This window comes from Aquarana catesbeiana, linkage group LG03, assembly GCF_042186555.1.
Source record: "Aquarana catesbeiana isolate 2022-GZ linkage group LG03, ASM4218655v1, whole genome shotgun sequence".
In the NCBI taxonomy this organism is placed as follows: Eukaryota; Metazoa; Chordata; class Amphibia; order Anura; family Ranidae; genus Aquarana; species Aquarana catesbeiana.
Window position 1 is genome coordinate 151,467,128 of NC_133326.1, and position 19,143 is coordinate 151,486,270.

A 19,143-nucleotide genomic window follows, 5' to 3' on the forward strand; every position below is an offset into this window, starting at 1 on the left:
CGCAGGATCCCGGGGACAAGGTAAGTAAAGCCACACCAGGATCCTGCGATGTAATCCCGAGTGTGGCTCTGGGTTTCCACTAATGGTCCTGAATTTTAACCCCGAGCCACACTCGGGAAAACCGCCAGGGAGGCTACCAGAATATCCTAGATGATTACCGTCTCCATTTTGTTTGATTAAACCTACTTTCTTTACAAAGGGCCCCAAAGTTTGCTAGCAGAAGATAGTAGTACTCTTCACCCCAGGACCTGTAAAGTTATGGAACTGTGCTTACTGTACCTGTTAGCCCATTTCTTAATATATTTTCTTTTTGTGGTTTTACTTTCAAAGGTAATTGTGGCTCCAGAAGGAGCTGAGAAGTTGACAAACCTTCTCTCCTCCCTCTTGGTGCCCGTGCAATGGACATGTAAATTATGTAGATTATTGTGCTTTGTTTTCTAAATTTACAGTTGCTAAATATTACATGTCATTTATATTGTATTGATACTCTGCAACAAGGTTTAACAGTGCTGTAAGTTTCCACATTTCTTTCCGTGATAATATACTCAACTTATTTATCACTATCAGGTGTGTCTGTTTCTGGTAACAATCCACAGCCAGGACATTGGTATTTTCTACTTGTGTTCTGGAAAGTGTTTGTAGTGATTTTATATCTAACCAGGTGTGCCAGAGGTGCTAAAGCCATTGTTGGAGTTGAGGCGGAGATCAGAGAACCCAAATTCACCAAGAGGCTCCTTCGGGGGTTGGCGTTACAGTTCTATATGGTAGATCATATTTTTCAGCAAAAGTGGATTTTTTCTTTAACCACTTGCTTACTGGGCGCTTAAACCCCCCTCCTGTCCAGACCAATTTTCAGCTTTCAGCGCTGTCGCACTTTGAATGACAATTGCGCGGTCATACAACACGGTACCCAAATGACATTTTTATCATTTTTTTCCCACAAATAGAGCTTTCTTTTGATGGTATTTGATCACCTCTACGGTTTTTATTTTTTGTTAAAAAAATTTTAAAAGACAGAATTTTTGAAAAAAAATTATATTTTTTTTTATATTTTGTTATCAATTTTTGCAAACAGTTAATTTTTCTCCTTCGTTGATGTACGCTGATGGGGCGGCACTGATGGGCACCGATAGGTGGCAGTGATGGGCACTGATGGGTGGCGGTTATGGGCACTGATGGGTGGCAGTGTTGGGCACTGATTGGGCACTGACTGATGGCAGCACTGCTAGGTGGCACTAATAGGTGGCACTTGTGGGCATTGATAGGTGGCACTTGTGGGCTTTAATAGGTGGCACTTGTGGGTTTTAATAGGTGGCACTTGTGGGTTTTAATAGGTGGCACTTGTGGGTTTTAATAGGTGGCACTTGTGGGCACTGTGGGCACTGGCAGATGGCACTTGGAGGCACAGATGAGGCATCTGTGCCTCCTTCCTCTTCGGGACCGATGTTCCTTTGACATGAGCCGGTGATCGGCTTTTTTTTCCTCCTCACGCTGTCAGCGTGAGGAGAAAACGAAACCGATCACCGAGCTTTTGTTTACATCATGTGACCAGCTGTCATTGGCTGACAGCTGATCACATGGTAAGGGGCCGGGACCGGCCCCTTACTCGGATCTGTGATCATCCGAGTCTCTGTGACTCGGTGATCACAGCGCGCACACCGCGCGCCCTGCAGGGTGCGCGCGGTGCGCGTGCATAGGGGAGGACGTCATATGACGTCCTCCCGGAGATTGAGGTCCGCGCTGTAGCCGTCATTCGGCTATGGCCCGGACCTCAAGTGGTTAGCTTAGCTCACTTTCCTGCTACCTATTCACCCCCCCACCCCTTCCTCAAATAGATGCTTGCTGCATTACATTGAAATTTAAATAATCGTTGGTTTGGGAGCCAGTTTTATGTGATTGGTCTCTGACAACACTCCTGCCATACAACTTATTTTTCTGTTCAATGAATCGTATGGTTTTTGTTTTTCTCACTTTCTCATTATCTCTTAGTTAACCTTCTGTGATGTTAAAAAAAAGCCATGCATTATTCAATTTTCTTTCCTTCAACCACGTGTTGAATCACTCCCACTGCGCTATTGTGTTCTGACAGCGGGAGGTTTCCCAGCCGTCAGAACATCTGATCCCTGCCGGCAGCTATAGCCCGAACAAAACCCGAGAGGTTGGTAGTATTAAAGTTTATCGATGGAACTTGTGAACCAGCCACATTTTGATCTATTTATGGCCGGCCTTGCTCTCTAAATAATATGGCACTGAAATAGCCTGTAAACATCTACAGGCTTAGTAATAGAACAATGGTTTGTTTTAAGGTTGTAATGTTATGTGTGCCTCATAATTATCAGATTTGTATGTAATATTGAATCAACTGTTTGCCTTAGGTTTGAGTCTTCTTCTCACGCCATTAGTATGAGTGCCTACTTACGGGAACAGAGGCGGGAGCTATACAGCAAAAGTGGAGAGCTTCAAGGTAAGAGGTTTACTCATCTTTTAATGCCAATAGTTTCATATTGTTCAAGTTGTGGTGCTTATGAGGATAATTTGCCTTCGCGGTATTTATGTATTTTTAAAAAGATAATATTTTTAAGATATAGGATCTTAATATGAACCAGACATATATTCATACAAAATAGGTTGACAAAAACAATGTTACATAAGATTAAAGATACCGATTTTGTGCTGCATAATATAATATTAAGAATATCAATTGAAACACCCGCTAATGGGAGTGTTGTACTTTTTAAATGACACAGAAATTATAAACTTCCCTGTAGAATTAATAACCATGTAAAAATGACAATTAGACAGAACGTCTGTATTTCACAAATTCAACCGTTACTATACTGCAGGTAAGTAAGTAATATCGTCAATTAAAATGCTATGTCAATAGAATGGGAACTATAAAAATTATAATGAAAAATTGAAGCGTAAAGAAAAATCTACAAGGTGGTTACTGATTGGAGGGAAAAGGTTATCCAACTGTATAATAATCAATAATTAAATATTTAAGATAACACAAATTAATATTGGGTAAAAATCAGTATGACATAATTATACTCTTTCCAAGATGGCTACTTTTCTGAACTGCTGGTTACCAGAGTTTTTAGAATGGCTGCCATTCCAGATTGAAGCTTCAAGATGGCTACTGCTTAATCAGGAATTTCTTCTTGCGACCTCAGCGTATTAAAACATAAGGTGTCAAGGAATCTTCATGAATGTAGAGATATGAGTTGATGAATGGAGTGTGTGTGTCTGCGTGTCTGATTCAGTGTCTCCATGGCATCTATCCTGATCCTAAATACCATTTCAGACAATAGGCTCATAAAATTTATAATAAGCCTAGACCAGAAGGTGTAACTTCTTTTCCACTGGTTGAATGATCTATTGAGTATTTTATTGTACATTCAGGCAATATCTCTTTCAACCACCAGGCATGTCTAAGGGCAGAGATATTTGTTTTGACATATTTTCTAAGTAATATATTCAATTTACATGATGTGTATCTGTTGTAAGAATGCCCCTTTTCGCATGGTACAGGCGTGGCCATCTGATATTTTTATATATAGAGTTTAGGAGGTCTGGTAACTCCTTTTAAATGTTTTTGCATTCCGAATGCAGCAAATTATACTGTTTAGGAAGTTGTGTGTGTGTGTGTATATGTGTGTGTATATATATATATATATATATATATATATATATATATATATATATATATATATATATAATGATTAACTACACATCTAGGTAAAAGCAGGAAGCTCTATGGGTTTATAGATAAATTGTATTTATATATATATATATATATATATATATATATATATATATATTACCATATATATATATCTGTGTATATATATTTAAACCATTTCTCCATCTGTGATATTTCTAAATAAGATTAATTCATATATCTATAATATTATAATTACATCAGCAAGCAAGAAAAATCATTACTTTCCTCTAATTAATGAGATATAATACATAAAGTTATAATCTTCTGCTCATACCATTAGGGGTGCTGAAATTAATCGTTGCATCGATGCATCGCGATTCGGGTGTCCCCGATGCGGCATTGATGCATAAAACCCCGAAAATCGATGTTTGGTGACGTCATTAGTAGCCCCGCCCCTCCCGGGAAAGCGCTCGAGAAAATTTTTAAACCGTCTTTATTTTAATAAATATATTACAAAGGATGGTGTGCCCCCGCTGTATGTGCTTTTTTAAAAAACAATGTCACTTCATACCGAACTTCGCCGGTATACGATCATGTGACTCCCGGCCCGCCCCGCCCCTCTCCGCTCTTTTCTTCGCTCTCCGCTTCCGCCTCCTGAGTCCTGACGTCAGCGGGGATTTCTCAGTCCCGCCCGCCTCTCTTCTGATACGATAACTATAGTCAGCGGGCGGGACTGAGAATTCCCCGCTGACATCAGGACTCAGGAGACACGTGAGCGGAGAGCGGAGAGGGAAGAGGAGAGCGGAGAGGGGCGGGACGGCCGGGAGTCACATGATCGTATACCGGCAAAATTTGGTATGAAGTGACATCGTTTTTTAAAAGCACATACAGCGGGGGTACACCATCCTTTGTAATATATTTATTAAAAGAAAGTAATTGGGGGGGGGGGTCAGTGATGGCTGCGTTTGGCGGGCACAGGTGGCTGCGTTTGGCGGGCACAGGTGGCTGCGTTTGGGCACAGGTGGCTGCGTTTGGCGGGCACAGGTGGCTGCGTTTTGGCACAGGTGGCTGCGTTTTGGCACAGGTGGCTGCGTTTTGGCACAGGTGGCTGCGTTTTGGCGGGCACAAGTGGCTGCGTTTGGGCACAAGTGGCTGAGTTTGGGCACAGGTGGCTGAGTTTCGCGGGCACAAGTGGCTGCGTTTTGGCACAGGTGGCTAAGTTTGGTGGGCACAAGTGACTGCGTTTGGGCACAAGTGGCTGCGTTTGGGCACAAGTGGCTGCGTTTGGGCACAAGTGGCTGCGTTTGGGCACAAGTGGCTGAGTTTTGGCACAGGTGGCTGCGTTTTGGCACAGGTGGCTGCGTTTGGCGGGCACAAGTGGCTGCGTTTGGGCACAAGTGGCTGAGTTTGGGCACAGGTGGCTGAGTTTGGCGGGCACAAGTGGCTGCGTTTTGGCACAGGTGGCTAAGTTTGGTGGGCACAAGTGGCTGCGTTTGGGCACAAGTGGCTGCGTTTGGGCACAGGTGGCTGCGTTTGGGCACAGGTGGCTGCGTTTGGGCACAAGTGGCTGCGTTTGGGCACAAGTGGCTGCGTTTGGGCACAGTGGCTGCGTTTGATGGGCACAGGTGGCTGCGTTTGACGGGCACAAGTGGCTGCGTTTGACGGGCACAGATGGCTGCGTTTGACGGGGGAGGTTCAGTATTTTTCAGTTTGTTTGCGCCCCCCAAAAAAATTTTGAGCACCAGCCGCACTGGTCAGCACAGAGACAGTACAGGGAACTTCACAGGGCTGTTTGTCATCTGTGGATTCTATCTCTTCTGACCTCCCAGCAGCAGTGTGTGTGAATCTCTGTACCCTGTAGTGCACCGGATTACTGCACTTTTTAGGGAGTGAGGTTATTTTTAATTCAAAGCGGAGTTCCAGTCAATTTTTTGTTTATTAGAAGTCAGCAGCTACAAAAAAAGTGCATGTTCTGACTTTTAATAAAAAGACACTCACCTGTCCCACAATCCAGCGACGTGGCCACCCAAACCCTCCCTTCTCTCCCCCACCTGTCCACAGCGCTGGCAATACTACTGTGGGCATCCGGCTGTGACAGCTTGCAGCTTCACAGCCGGGTGCGCATGTCTCACTGCGCTGTCCTGCATAGCCGGGCAATCTTTTGGGAACTGTGATGTGTCCTAGAAGATTGCAGGGTGGAAGGGCCACCTAGGCGGCCCAAGCGGAAGTGGGAGCTCGTCGGTAATCGTGATGCATCGTGATGCATCGCGGAATCGAATCGAATCTTTGACCAGATAATCGTAATCGAATCGAATCGTGAGACCAGTGAAGATGCGCAGCCCTACATACCATGTTAGATATCTGCACAGATGGTACGATTTTCAATAAACGAATGCCCTAAACATTTAACCAGAATGTATTCATTCCTTTTAGGCATATTTTGATATTCTTATAAGGCCCCTTTCACACGAACGGACAGGTCCGCCTGTCAGTTTTGTCGGCGGACCTGAACGGGTGCTCCATACTAGTCTATGGAGCGACGGATGTCAGCGATGACATGTCCGCTGACATTCGACTCAGTCTGATCCGCTAAAATCAGACGGATGGCGATACGTTCGCATCCGTCCCTGGAGGATCGGATCGGATCAGGAGAGATCTGATGTCCGTTTTCGTCCGATCTCTCCATAGTAACCAGCGGCGCTCAACAAGCCCCTCCCCGCTCAGTGAGCAGAGAGGGACCTGTCATTCACCGGCTCATCAGAGATCAACCAACGGAGAGATCTCCCGCTGAGCTGGCGGACTCCATGGTAGCGGATCCACCCCGTGTGAATGAGGCCTAAGACTTTATTTGATCACCTGTCTCACCTGGGAAGAACAATAGAGTTTGCTGGGTTTCCTCAGCTTCATTGTTACTTCAAAGCTTCTCAAAAGAATCCTGTTTAGAGATCATATAAATAAATAAATATACTTTTTTTTACATATTAAGTTGATCAGACAACCTATTTACAAATCTCTAACCAAGTGATAAGAACGCAAGATGTTCTACTTTGAAAAAATTCTCATAGTTCCAACAAAGTACATGAGTATGCGTTTACAGCTAAGTAAAAAAAAAAAAAAAAAAGAGAAATGTGCACTTTTCTGGACCAGCATAATTCAAGCATATCTAAACCCAAAGACCTTGGATGTGGAGGCTGCATTCATTTTTCTTTTTTTTTTTTTTTTTTTTTTTGGGGGCTAATTATTTTTTCATTAACCACTTGCTTACTGGGCACCTAAACCCCCCTCCTGCCCAGACCAATTTTCAGCTTTTAGCTCTGTCATTCTCATACAACACTGTACCCAAATTCAATTTTTATCATTTTTTTTCCAACAAATAGAGCTTTCTTTTGGTGGTATTTGTTTTTTATTTTTTGTTAAAAAAAATTAAAAAAGACTGATTTAAAAAAAATACAAAACCATTTTATATTTTGTTAATAAATTTTGAAAACAGATAGTTTTTCACCTTCATTGATGTACGCTGATGAGGCTACACTGATGGGCACTGATAGGCTGCACTGATGGGCACTGATAGGCTGCACTGATGGGCACTGATAGGCTGCACTGATGGGCACTGATAGGCTGCACTGATGGGCACTGATAGGCTGCACTGATGGGCACTGATAGGCTGCACTGATGGGCACTGATAGGCTGCACTGATGGGCACTGATAGGCTGCACTGATGGGCACTGATAGGCTGCACTGATGGGCACTGATAGGCTGCACTGATGGGCACTGATAGGCTGCACTGATGGGCACTGATAGGCTGCACTGATGGGCACTGATAGGCTGCACTGATGGGCACTGATAGGCGACACTGACGGGCACTGATAAGGCGACACTGACGGGCACTGATGGGTGGCACTGATGGGCGGCACTGAAGGGCATTGATAGGTGGCACTGAAGTGCACTAATAGGTTGCACTGATAGCTGGCACTGGGCACTGATGGGTGGCAGTGATGGGCACTGATCGGCACTGGTAGGTGACACTGATAGGCAGCACTGCTAGGTGGCACTGATGAGGCACTGATTGGCACCACTGGTGGGCGTTGATTGGCCCCTTACTCGGATCTGTGATCACCCGGGTCTCATTGACTGGGGTGATCACAGCGTGCCCCCTTCAGGGGGGCGTGGCGAGGCTGCAAAGGGGAGGATGTCAATAGACGTACTCCCGGCAAAGCAGATCCGCGATGTAACCATCATTCGGCTATTGCGCAGATCTGAAGCAGTTAAAATGGTTGTTAAGCCACTTTCACATCTTCATACCATCCCCTCTGTGTTCTAATCCTGTGTGCCCCTGTGTGAGTGATTTATAAAAAAAAGCCTGCTATACCTGTCAGGGCCCAGCAGCTCTGATATATCAGCGTACAGGGGGAGGGTATAGCCAGGCAGGATTAGCCAGGTATTTCAGGTGTTACAGGGGCCATATTACACAGCACACGCACTGTGCTGTATAAAATGCTTTAAAGGAACAGTATCTTTTTTTTTTTTTTTTTTTTTTGGGTCCATCCAGAAGTGCAGTGTCCTTGTAGCTTCACGTGTGAAAATAAATCCTAATCACTTCCTTATCATTGTAAACTGCTAATCCAATCAATCTGCAATTCATTGGTTATGAACCATAGCAGACATGTTTAAAGTTCAGCCTGTGTGACAACCTGGCTTCTTTCATAATTACAGCAGAGAAATTAGTATAGATACATAAGGATAGTTGTAATCCTGTGAATAATCCTTTCCTTACGTAAGAAAACCTGAAATACTAAAAATAATGCAGCCACCACATGTGAGGACTGGTGAACTGCAATATAAGCTGAGTAATTAACCACCATTCTCTCTACTATCCTTATTGTACAGGACATAGGAAATGATTCTTCACCATGGGTTATATGCTGTTACTACGTTCAGGTGATCGGACAATGGCAAAAGCTTGCCATTGGTTACACTGCACAGCTGCACCAGATTCCGTGTGCACCAGTTTTAGTAAATCTCCCCCATAGTTGGCTTAAAATGTAAAGATAAATTATGATAAAAATCAGAGAAGTACATTTGTGCTAATAATTATTTTATATACTTTGTATTTTAGCAAAAGTTTTGTTTTGCTTTCCATAGATATTGTTTTTTTTCATTGAAATTACTATAGACCTCAGTGGAGAGAATCTTGTGGGTTTGCTGCGTTGGGAAACCCCTATCCCTTTCTTTTGGGACTCTTAAAAGCGAAGTATGGGATTTTTTCTTTTATCCCATAATCCATACTTACCTAGGTGGATGCAGCAGTCTGATGCTGCATCTGTTCCCCCGCTGCCTCTTCATAGAGAACAGAGTCACCGAACACCGCCGATGGCTCAATTCTCTCACCTCCCCGAGCGGAGAGCTGCTGCCTGTCAATCAGCAGCTCTCCTACTTTGCTCCTCCACGCTCATTAAAGCGCTGAGCTGTGCAGGGGCAGGGAGCGGCCATCTCAGCGTCTTACTGAGACGCTTATCAGTCCAGGCACCTGGCGGATTCAGACTTCCGGAGTCGGCATGCCGCGGTGCCTGGACTGATCTTGATGAAGTCAGCAGAGAGCGGATTTCAGACTGCTCTCTGCTGAAAATGGGTCACAGGAGTGCAAAACTGATGGCACTCCTGTGACCCATAGGAGAAGCCCAGCCCGAATGAGCTTAGGCTGGACTTCTCCTTTAATCTCTTTCTGGCCTTCATTTGACAACCTTAAAGTGGTTGTAAAACCTCAGTCATGAAATATTAACAAAGCATATCCCTCTGTATTGAGTACTTGTCTCAATTAAAATAAAAGTAAACTTCCATCTCTGACTTGTACCTATAGGTAAGCCTATAATAAGGCAACAATAAATATCTCCTAAACGTGCACCGTTCAGGAGATATTTACTATATATGAAACTGATGACGTCAGCAGTTTCCGGAGCGTTCCTTCATAGTCCTGTGCCGTAAACGTTGGTTCCCCCGTGCATGTGCGTGAGTGACGACATTGCGGCTCTGCCCAGTCACACAGCCGGAGTCAGTGGACCCGGAAGGAAGACAGGTAAACCTGAAAGCGGCCTCCAGCAGTGACATCACTGGAATGCTTTGTTTTAAGGTAACTTTCAAATAATGTGCTAGTATGTGATGCATACTAGCAAGTTATGCCTTTACCTTGCAGGTAAGAAGGAAAAAAAAAAACTCTTCTCCGTGTTCCCTCCTCACTGAACTCTGCAGAGTGTAATTTCAGCTCTCTGCCCCCTTTTTTCTGACCGCTCAGTCAAGCTTTATGAATTCTGCACTTTGAATGGCTGTAGAGAAGAGAAGACTGCAGGTAAACATGTACAACTTATGTAGAATGATTTGTATCATTTCTTTGTATCACTTGAGGATAGTTACAGTACTATACTGGTTATATATAAAAGTTTACAACCACTTAAAAGTTTATTTAACCACTTCACCTCCAGAAGATTTACCCCCTTCATGACCGGGGCATTTTTTGCGATGTGGCACTGCGTTATTTTAACTGACAATTGCATGTTCGTGAGACGCTGTACCAAAGTAAAATTGATGTCCTTTTTCCCCCCACAAATAGAGCTTTCTTTTGTTGGTATTTAATCACCTCTGCAGTTATTTTTTGCGCTATAAACAAAAAAAGACCGTAATGGAATTTTTATTTATTTTTTACTAGTTATGGTGGTGATCAGCAACTTATAGTGGGACTGCAATGTTGTGGTGGACAAATTGGACACTAACTGACACATTTGACACTTTTTTGGGTACCAGTGACACTAATACAGTTATTAGTGCTAAAAATATGTCACGTATTAATGATACTGGCTGGGAAGGTTTACCATCAGGGGCGATCAAAAGGTTAACTGTGTGCCTAGCCTGTGTATTTTTACTGTGGGGGAAGTGCTTTTACTTAGGATCCTAGTCCCTGCTTTGCTGGAACACAGGATCCACGCCTTCCCTATTGACAGAACAGCAGACATCAAGTTTACGGTTTTTACACAGTGGGAGCAAGCCACTGTCACCGCACATTAGCACACGCTACCCAAAAGAGCCAGATCACGTGTGTGTATATATGTAATCTGGCGCACAACTACTGCTGTGTAGCAGTAAAACTGCTATGGGGCAGACAGCAAGTGGTTAATTTCTGTTACAGAAAGTCATGGGGTAGCTTTTACAGTCACTCTTCCAGCATTGTACTAAGGAAAATCATCATTACTAAGTGCTTCCAGCGACCAACGGGCTGCTAGGGGTGGCTCTTAATAGGAGATAAAGATATGCTGTTGAGGGGAAAGAATTTACAATTTATTAGGGCAGTCTAAAAGGCTTTTTCACTGTACGTTGTTTAAGTGTATTTTAGAAAATTAGAGCTGGGTGTAGTATGTGCTTTCAAAAGCTTTACAATGCTATCAAAAGTAGACTTAAACCCCAAAACAAAATGCAACTTGCCAATCCTGTGTATTAGTTATCTTTTTTTTGATTTTTAAATTTATTTTCAACTGGCGATCCAGCCAGTAAGCCGTTTTCAACTTCCTTTAGCAGACCAAGCTGTCCAGACTAAATGGCAGTTAGAAGGTTGAGGCAAAAGGAATAAAACTGGTTAAAAAAGAAGGCGTCTCTAAATGCAGAACCACCTTGACTTTTATTGCCAAAAGATTAAAAACACTTACTAGAATTCTGAAGTTAAGAGTCCTCATGTATTAAAGTAGTCCAGCTGTGGTGTTAGTCCTGGAGGGGTCCAATCCGCAGCAGGATGTTGGGTATCCCAGCCGTCCAACAGAGGGAAGCCGTGGGAAGAGGGACCAGTGACGAGACTGCCGCGTTGTATGGAACCGGCGTGGAATGCTGGACTCGTGGGTGACGTCAGTAGAAGTGCGCCCGGAACCAGTGTGGAACACATGGGTCGGGAAAAGATGTCTAATGGGCGGGACACATTTCAGAGCATCTGATAGGCTCCTTCTTCATGCCGCTGACGTCACCCACGAGTCCAGCATTCCACACTGGTTCCATACAGCATGGCAGTCTCCTCACTGGTCCCTCTTCCCACGGCTTCCCTCTGCTGGACGGCTGGGATACCTAACACCCTGCTGCGGATTGGACCCCTCCAGGACTACTACCACAGCTGGATTACTTTAATACATGAGTCTTTTAACTTCAGAATTCTAGTAAGTGTTTATAATCCTTTGGCAATAAAAGTCATGGTGGTTCTGCACTTAGAAGTGCCTCCTTTTTTATCTTGTTTTCCTCTTGAAGCACTGCCCTAGTGCCTTCAATTGAGGTTCATCAGCCAGATTCACAATCGCTCTATTGGGCACACTTCCTCTGGTCAGATGCTGCTATCCAGAAGCACCCTTCATTTTCCTTATAAAAGGAATAAAACTGTTGCTGTAACTGCTTACAAAGTGTTAGCTGGAGTTCATCTGTTTGTTAGTCAATTCCATCAAAATCTGTTTGTCTATTCTAGTAGTCTATTACTACTATTCTCCTCAGACTGACAAGGCTGATGTCCAGAGGTGTCTACATTGCTATTTCATCCAGAATGCAGACACCCTAAAACAGGAAGCAGGATACTTGCAGGATTACCAGGTGAAATAAAGGGAAAAAAGCCTAAAAAAAAAAAAACGAATTTAGCCACCACATCTAAGGATTGGTCAGCTGCGGTATATTCATTTTGGTTTTTGGGTTTAATGTTGCTTTAATGGTTTCAGTAAATTTCCCTTATTTGACTCGTATAAGTTGTTAGACTTGTTTCTTTTATGTTTTATAAGGATGTTATTACCCATCAAGGGTTTTGCTTTTGATTTTTTTAAGTTGATTGTTATTTTAATAGATTAAGTAATGTTCTTAGCAAGGCAAAACCTTCTTAAAGCGGAGTTCCACCCAAAAGTGGAACTTCCGCTCATCTGATTCCTCCCCCCTTCCGGTTCCACAATTGGCACCTTTCGGGGGTGAGGGGGACAGGATACCTGACAGGGTATCCTTTCCCACTTCCTGGAGCCTCAGCAGCGGCTATTTACATCACGGCTGGGGCTCCCTCCTCCTACCCCTGTCGCCGGGCCAGTAGGAGAGAGGAGCGGGCCTTGTGCATGCACAGTAGGGTTCCCGGCATGCATCCGAAAGGCTACACTGCCGGGTACCTTTACACGCAATGGCGGTGGCAACACTCGACAGCTGATGGAAACATGAGGTGTGATGCCGACATTGCTGGACTCCAGGACAGGTTAGTGTCCTATTGTTAAGAGCTAGCAGCTGCAGTATGTGTAGCTGCTGTTATTTAATTTTATTTTCTCCCCTCGTCTTTCAGTACAGCACCTGGAGAGAGCGCAGCTCCACCCACTTTTCCCAGGAAACACTGCAGTCAGTTTTTTCTATAAAGATCGGACACTTCCACCATGGCCTCAGTTGTAGTGTTTCCTCCGCCATGGTGGAAGCGCTGCAGGGAGCCAGGGGTGTGCTGCGCTGTCTCCAGGTGGAGAGAGTTTGGGGCATACCGGTATTTGTTTCATTTCTGTTTAAAAGGCCAGCCCAGCTTCCTCCCTTTACGTGCGGGGGTTGCTCCGGCATCCTCCCCTCTTCATACCCGGCGAGGGCCAGGCTGCTGGGGGTCCCCGCTCCTTCAGACCGGCGGCTAGCTTGGGAGGAGCGGCGTCTCCTCTTCATCCCCAAAGCTTAGCCTTCCGGGTTCCGGTGGCGAGCGCGTCACTACGGCCGGGGCGGGACCTCTAGCGGCGCGACGCGGCTTCCGGGTCCCGCCGCTGGAACGCAGGAGGGGAGGGCAGGTCCCTTCGGGCTGACGTCATTTCCGGCCCTCGCAGCGGCGAGTGGACCGGGAAACTTTAAAAACAAGCACCAAACGCCATTGCAAATCCTGACAGTATGGAGGAGGAACAATCGGTGGTGGCAGGAGCAGGAGCCACACAAGTCAGCCAGGCCCAGGTAAGCGGGGACAGCGTGTCTCTGTAACTTACTCTATGGGCATGTTTTAGTTCCCTCTTTATTAAATTCTAGAAATTTTAAAGAGCCTGCAACACTCTTCCTGTGTATTGAAGCAGGAAGTAAGTGTGTTTTAAGATTGTGAAGTGAATCTGTGGGGGGATTTACTGGCTGAGTGAAGGAGAGGGGTTAAAGTGTTAGCTCCTCCAGTTCTTTTTCAGCATGCTGTTTGTTTATAGGTTTATCTGCTTATGTATTTCAGAAGGCAAAAGAAAAGACCAAACATTCTTCTTTTTCTGTTAAAAGAAAATGCCCATCTTGTAAAAATGTGCTTAAAGAGTCCTGGGCAAAAGTGTTATGCAAAGGATGTATTGCAGACTTAGTGAAGGAGGAAACCACTCCTAGTGCACCTGTGATTCAGCAGGATTTACTGAGCTCTTTTAGAAAGGATTTGGCTGATACTTTTGAGTCATTTAAATCTTACCTTGACAAACGTCCAGCTGCAGTCAGCTCAGTACCTCGTTCCCAGTCTTCTGTTTCTGCATACAGAGGTGACAGTGACTCGGAGGAGGAAAATCGTAGCGTGGCTACGGAATCTGAGGAAGAAGCAGAGGAAGAGAAAGAATCTTCTTCTTCTTCTCGATATAAATTGTCTCTAGAGGAGGTGGATGATCTGCTAAAAACTATCCACACTACTCTAAATATTACAGAGGATACAACCCTGCTGTCGTTACACGACAAAATGTTTCAAGGCATGGGTGAAGTGAAACACAGGGTGTTTCCGGTGCATACGTTTCTGTCAGAAACAATTAAAAGAGAATGGAAGGACCCAGAGAGGGCCCCTTTCTTTTCTAAGTACCTCAAACGCAGGTTTCCCTTTGAGGAAGATAGCACACAGATCTGGAACAAAAAGCCTAGACTGGATGCGGCCTTCTCTCAGGTGTCGAGAAACACCGACCTTGCGTTCGAGGACATGGGTATCCTCAAAGATCCCATGGATAAGAGGGCTGACTCCCTGCTGAAGAAAGCTTGGGACTCCACCCTAGCAAATCTAAAGCCAGCTATGGCCTCAACAGTGGTGGCCAGAAACCTGGAGCACTGGCTGGAACAACTGAAAGCTCATATTGAGGCAGGTACACCTGGTAAGGATCTTTTAGAGACATTACCGGTGCTTCTGAAAGCGGTTGGATATATAGCAGATGCTTCGGCTGAATCAGTTAGGATGTCGGCCAGATCATCTGCGCTAATCAATTCAACGCGCAGAGCTCTATGGGTCAAGACTTGGACCGGGGATACAGCCTCTAAGACCAAGTTGTGTGGTCTACCCTTTGAAGGGGATTTGTTTTTTGGCCCAGGTCTAGAAGCCATTCTGGAAAGAACGGCTGATAAGAAAAAGGCCTTCCCCATTAAGAAAAAGGTGATCCCTCAGGGCAGTAAATATGTTCGTCCTTTTCGGAAAACCTCAGATACAAAGGAGACAGGCTATAAGAGACCTTGGAGGTCTCAGAGAGGCAGGGGCAAGTCAGGAGTGCTATTTCGCCCCCCTACCCCGAAAACAAAGAGCTAGTGACTGGCCTCCGTCTGTGGGAGCAAGGTTACAGGCCTTCTTCCCACAGTGGCAGAGGATAACAGACAGTCCGTTTATCCTCAAGACGATAAGGGAGGGTTATGGACTGGAGTTTGCCCAACTCCCTCCGGTTCGGTTTTATATAACTCAGGCTCCCAGAGACCCAGAAAAGCTTACAGCAATGTCGGCAATTCTTCAGGAGTTCATTCAGCAGAAGGTGATAATAAATGTTCCCCCCAAAGAAGTGGAACAGGGGTGCTATTCGCACATCTTCCTGGTAAAGAAGCCTTCAGGCAAGTTCAGATTAATCCTGAACCTGAAGATTCTCAACAGAGCGATCAGGTACAAGAAGTTCAAGATGGATTCGATCTTTTCGGTAAAGGGTCTCCTGACCCTAGACTGTTTTATGGTATCCATAGACCTGAGAGATGCATATCTCCATGTGCCTATAGCCCCAGCATCACAAAAGCACCTCAGATTTGCAATCAGGAGGGAAGGGTCTATCATACATCTGCAATTCAGAGCTCTCCCTTTCGGGCTGTCATCCTCTCCGAGGATATTCACGAAGATTCTGGCAGAGGCCTTAGCCCCTCTCAGAATAGAGGGAATCTCGATTGTCCCATATTTAGACGATCTTCTATTATTTGCCAAAACAAGGCTATGTGGCATGTTCACCAATGCCAGGAGCATGGCGGACAAGATGGGTGAACTAGAGATACTGTTGTACAAGGAGGATTTGGATTTTGTGGGAATTTCAGAGACCTGGTTCAACAGCTCTCATGATTGGCTGGCAAACATTCAAGGGTATACCCTATACCGCAAGGATAGAGAGGGTAAAAAAGGGGGAGGGGTATGCCTATATATCAAGAATAATGTACAAGTGAATGTGAGAGATGACATCACTGAGGGAGCTAGTGAGGAGGTGGAATCCTTATGGGTAGAGCTCCAAAGGGATGAAGCTAAGGGGAAAATAATACTGGGAGTATGCTATAGGCCCCCTAACCTGAGGGAGGAAGTGGAGACGGATCTCCTATCACAAATTGGATTAGCAGCAAGGATGGGAAGTGTTATCATAATGGGGGATTTTAACTATCCAGACATAGACTGGGCGGAGGAAACTGCGCATTCATTTAAGGCTCGCCAGTTCCTTAATGTCTTGCAGGACAATTTTATGGGTCAGACGGTAGACGCACCAACTAGTAATAAAACATTACTGGATCTACTGATTACCAACAATACAGACCTGATCACAGATGTGGAAATACAGGTCAATTTAGGTAACAGCGATCACAGGTCAATTAGTTTCAGTATAAATCACACAAATAGGAAACATGAAGGGAACACAAAGACACTGAATTTCAAAAGAGCCAACTTCCCTAAACTACAAACCTTGCTAAAAGGCATAAATTGGGATAAAATATTAGGAACAAAGAATACGGAGGAGAAATGGGTTTGCTTTAAGAGCATATTAAATAAGGACATTAGCCAATGTATCCCATTGGGTAATAAATTTAAAAGAGCGAACAAAAATCCTGGATGGCTTAACTCCAATGTAAAAATGCATATAAAAGCAAAGGAGAAGGCCTTCAAAAAATACAAGTTTGAGGGATCATCCTCAGCATTCAGACTTTATAAAGAATGCAATAAGAAATGTAAGGGTGCAATTAGGACGGCTAAGATAGAACATGAAAGACACATAGCGGAGGAGAGCAAAAAAAATCCCAAGAAATTCTTTAAGTATGTAAACAGTAAAAAAGGGAGGATAGACCATATTGGCCTCATAAAGAATGAGTAAGGACATCTGGTTACAAAGGATGGGGAGATGGCAAAGGTATTGAATTTATTCTTCTCCTCAGTATTCACGAGTGAATCGGGGGGCTTCAGTAACCAAAACTGCAGTGTTTATCCTCATGACACAACAGAGGAAGCACCTCCATGGTTAACAGAGGACGAATTAAAATTAGACTTGAGAAACTTAACATTAATAAATCACCGGGACCAGATGGCTTGCATCCGAGGGTACTTGGGGAACTCAGTCAGGTGATTGCCAGACCGTTGTTCCTAATTTTTACAGACAGTCTATTGACTGGAATGGTACCAGCTGATTGGAGAAAAGCCAATGTAGCACCAATATTTAAAAAGGGCCCCAAAAACATCCCTGGGAATTACAGACCAGTTAGCCTAACATCAATAGTATGTAAACTTTTGGAGGGGATGATAAGGGACTATATACAAGATTTTAGTAATAAGAATGATATCATTAGCAGTAATCAGCATGGATTCATGAAGAATCGTTCTTGCCAAACCAATCTATTAACCTTCTATGAGGAGGTGAGTTGCCATCTAGATAAAGTAAGGCACGTAGACGTGGTGTAAATGGATTTTGCAAAAGCATTTGACACAGTTCCCCATAAACGTTTACTGTACAAAATAAGGTCCGTTGGCATGGACTATAGGGTGAGTACATGGATTGAAAACTGGCTACAAGTGCGTGTTCAGAGGGTGGTGATAAATGGGGAGTACTCAGAATGGTCAGGGGTGGGTAGTGGGGTTCCCCAGGGTTCTGTGCTGGGACCAATCCTATTTAATTTGTTTATAAATGACCTGGAGGATGGGATAAACAGTTCAATCTCTGTATTTGCAGACGATACTAAGCTAAGCAGGGCAATAACTTCTCCGCAGGATGTGGAAACCTTGCAAAAAGACCTGAACAAATTAATGGGGTGGGCGACTACATGGCAAATGAGGTTCAATGTAGAAAAATGTAAAATAATGCATTTGGGTGGCAAAAATATGAATGCAATCTATACACTGGGGGGAGAACCTCTGGGGGAATCTAGGATGGAAAAGGACCTGGTGGTCCTAGTAGATGATAGGCTCAGCAATGGCATGCAATGCCAAGCTGCTGCTAATAAAGCAAACAGAATATTGGCATGCATTAAAAGGGGGATCAACTCCAGAGATAAAACGATAATTCTCCCGCTCTACAAGACTCTGGTCCGGCCGCACCTGGAGTATGCTGTCCAGTTCTGGGCACCAGTCCTCAGGAGGGATGTACTGGAAATGGAGCGAGTACAAAGAAGGGCAACAAAGCTAATAAAGGGTCTGGAGGATCTTAGTTATGAGGAAAGGTTGCGAGCACTGAACTTATTCTCTCTGGAGAAGAGACGCTTGAGAGGGGATATGATTTCAATTTACAAATACTGTACTGGTGACCCCACAATAGGGATAAAACTTTTTCGCAGAAGAGAGTTTAATAAGACTCGTTGCCACTCATTACAATTAGAAGAAAAGAGGTTTAACCTTAAACTACGTAGAGGGTAATAGTTAATAGGGTTTAATAGTGTCAAATAAATCAAAGAGAGCACATAAAAAGTCCCATCACAAAGAGTGCGATCAAAACATTCATATATAAAGTTCATAAATGTAAAAAGAAGAAGAAAAAATCCGAAATCCGTGATAAAAAATCCAATCTCCCAAAAAGTGAATACACCCAAGTGGATATGAGGCTCCTTACCGACTCAAAAGACCAACAGAGGTCTATCCAAGCATATGGGAGATTACAGGTTTCCCAATAACCTATACCAGCATCTGGATCTGTGGCTGAGGCTGTATGGCTCTGTTTAGATGATATTAGATTGGTCCTCAATAGCAGTGACAAGGTGGTGAATCCAGAGTCCTTTGCAGGGGTCCACAGGTGTGCAGGATGCGAATCTCTGTTTTCCTAGTCCTGGTGACATGCACAGGATGTTATCCACTCAAAACCAGCATGGGGCCGCCTGGCCATTTACTTCCAGTTTTCGGTTGTTTGTGGATTTCCAGAAATTAACAGAGAAATGGGGAACTCCTCAGATAGACCTGTTCGCATCCCACAAGAATTCAAAGGTGAAGGCCTATTACTCACTAAACAGGCAAGATCAGGCAAAAGGATTGGATGCGCTGGCACAACCATGGAACT

At 44.3% G+C, this 19,143-nt stretch overlaps 1 protein-coding gene across 2 annotated transcripts in view; it reads left to right on the forward strand.

Annotated features, from left to right (window-relative positions):
• Nucleotides 1-19,143, forward strand: part of EXOC4 (exocyst complex component 4) — an 813,215-nt gene that overhangs the window by 235,779 nt on the left and 558,293 nt on the right. For both annotated transcript variants that reach the window (XM_073619419.1, XM_073619420.1), the window contains exon 9: nucleotides 2,376-2,464. In XM_073619419.1, the coding sequence (XP_073475520.1) occupies nucleotides 2,376-2,464 (89 nt within the window). The remainder of the gene's footprint in view (nucleotides 1-2,375; nucleotides 2,465-19,143) is intronic.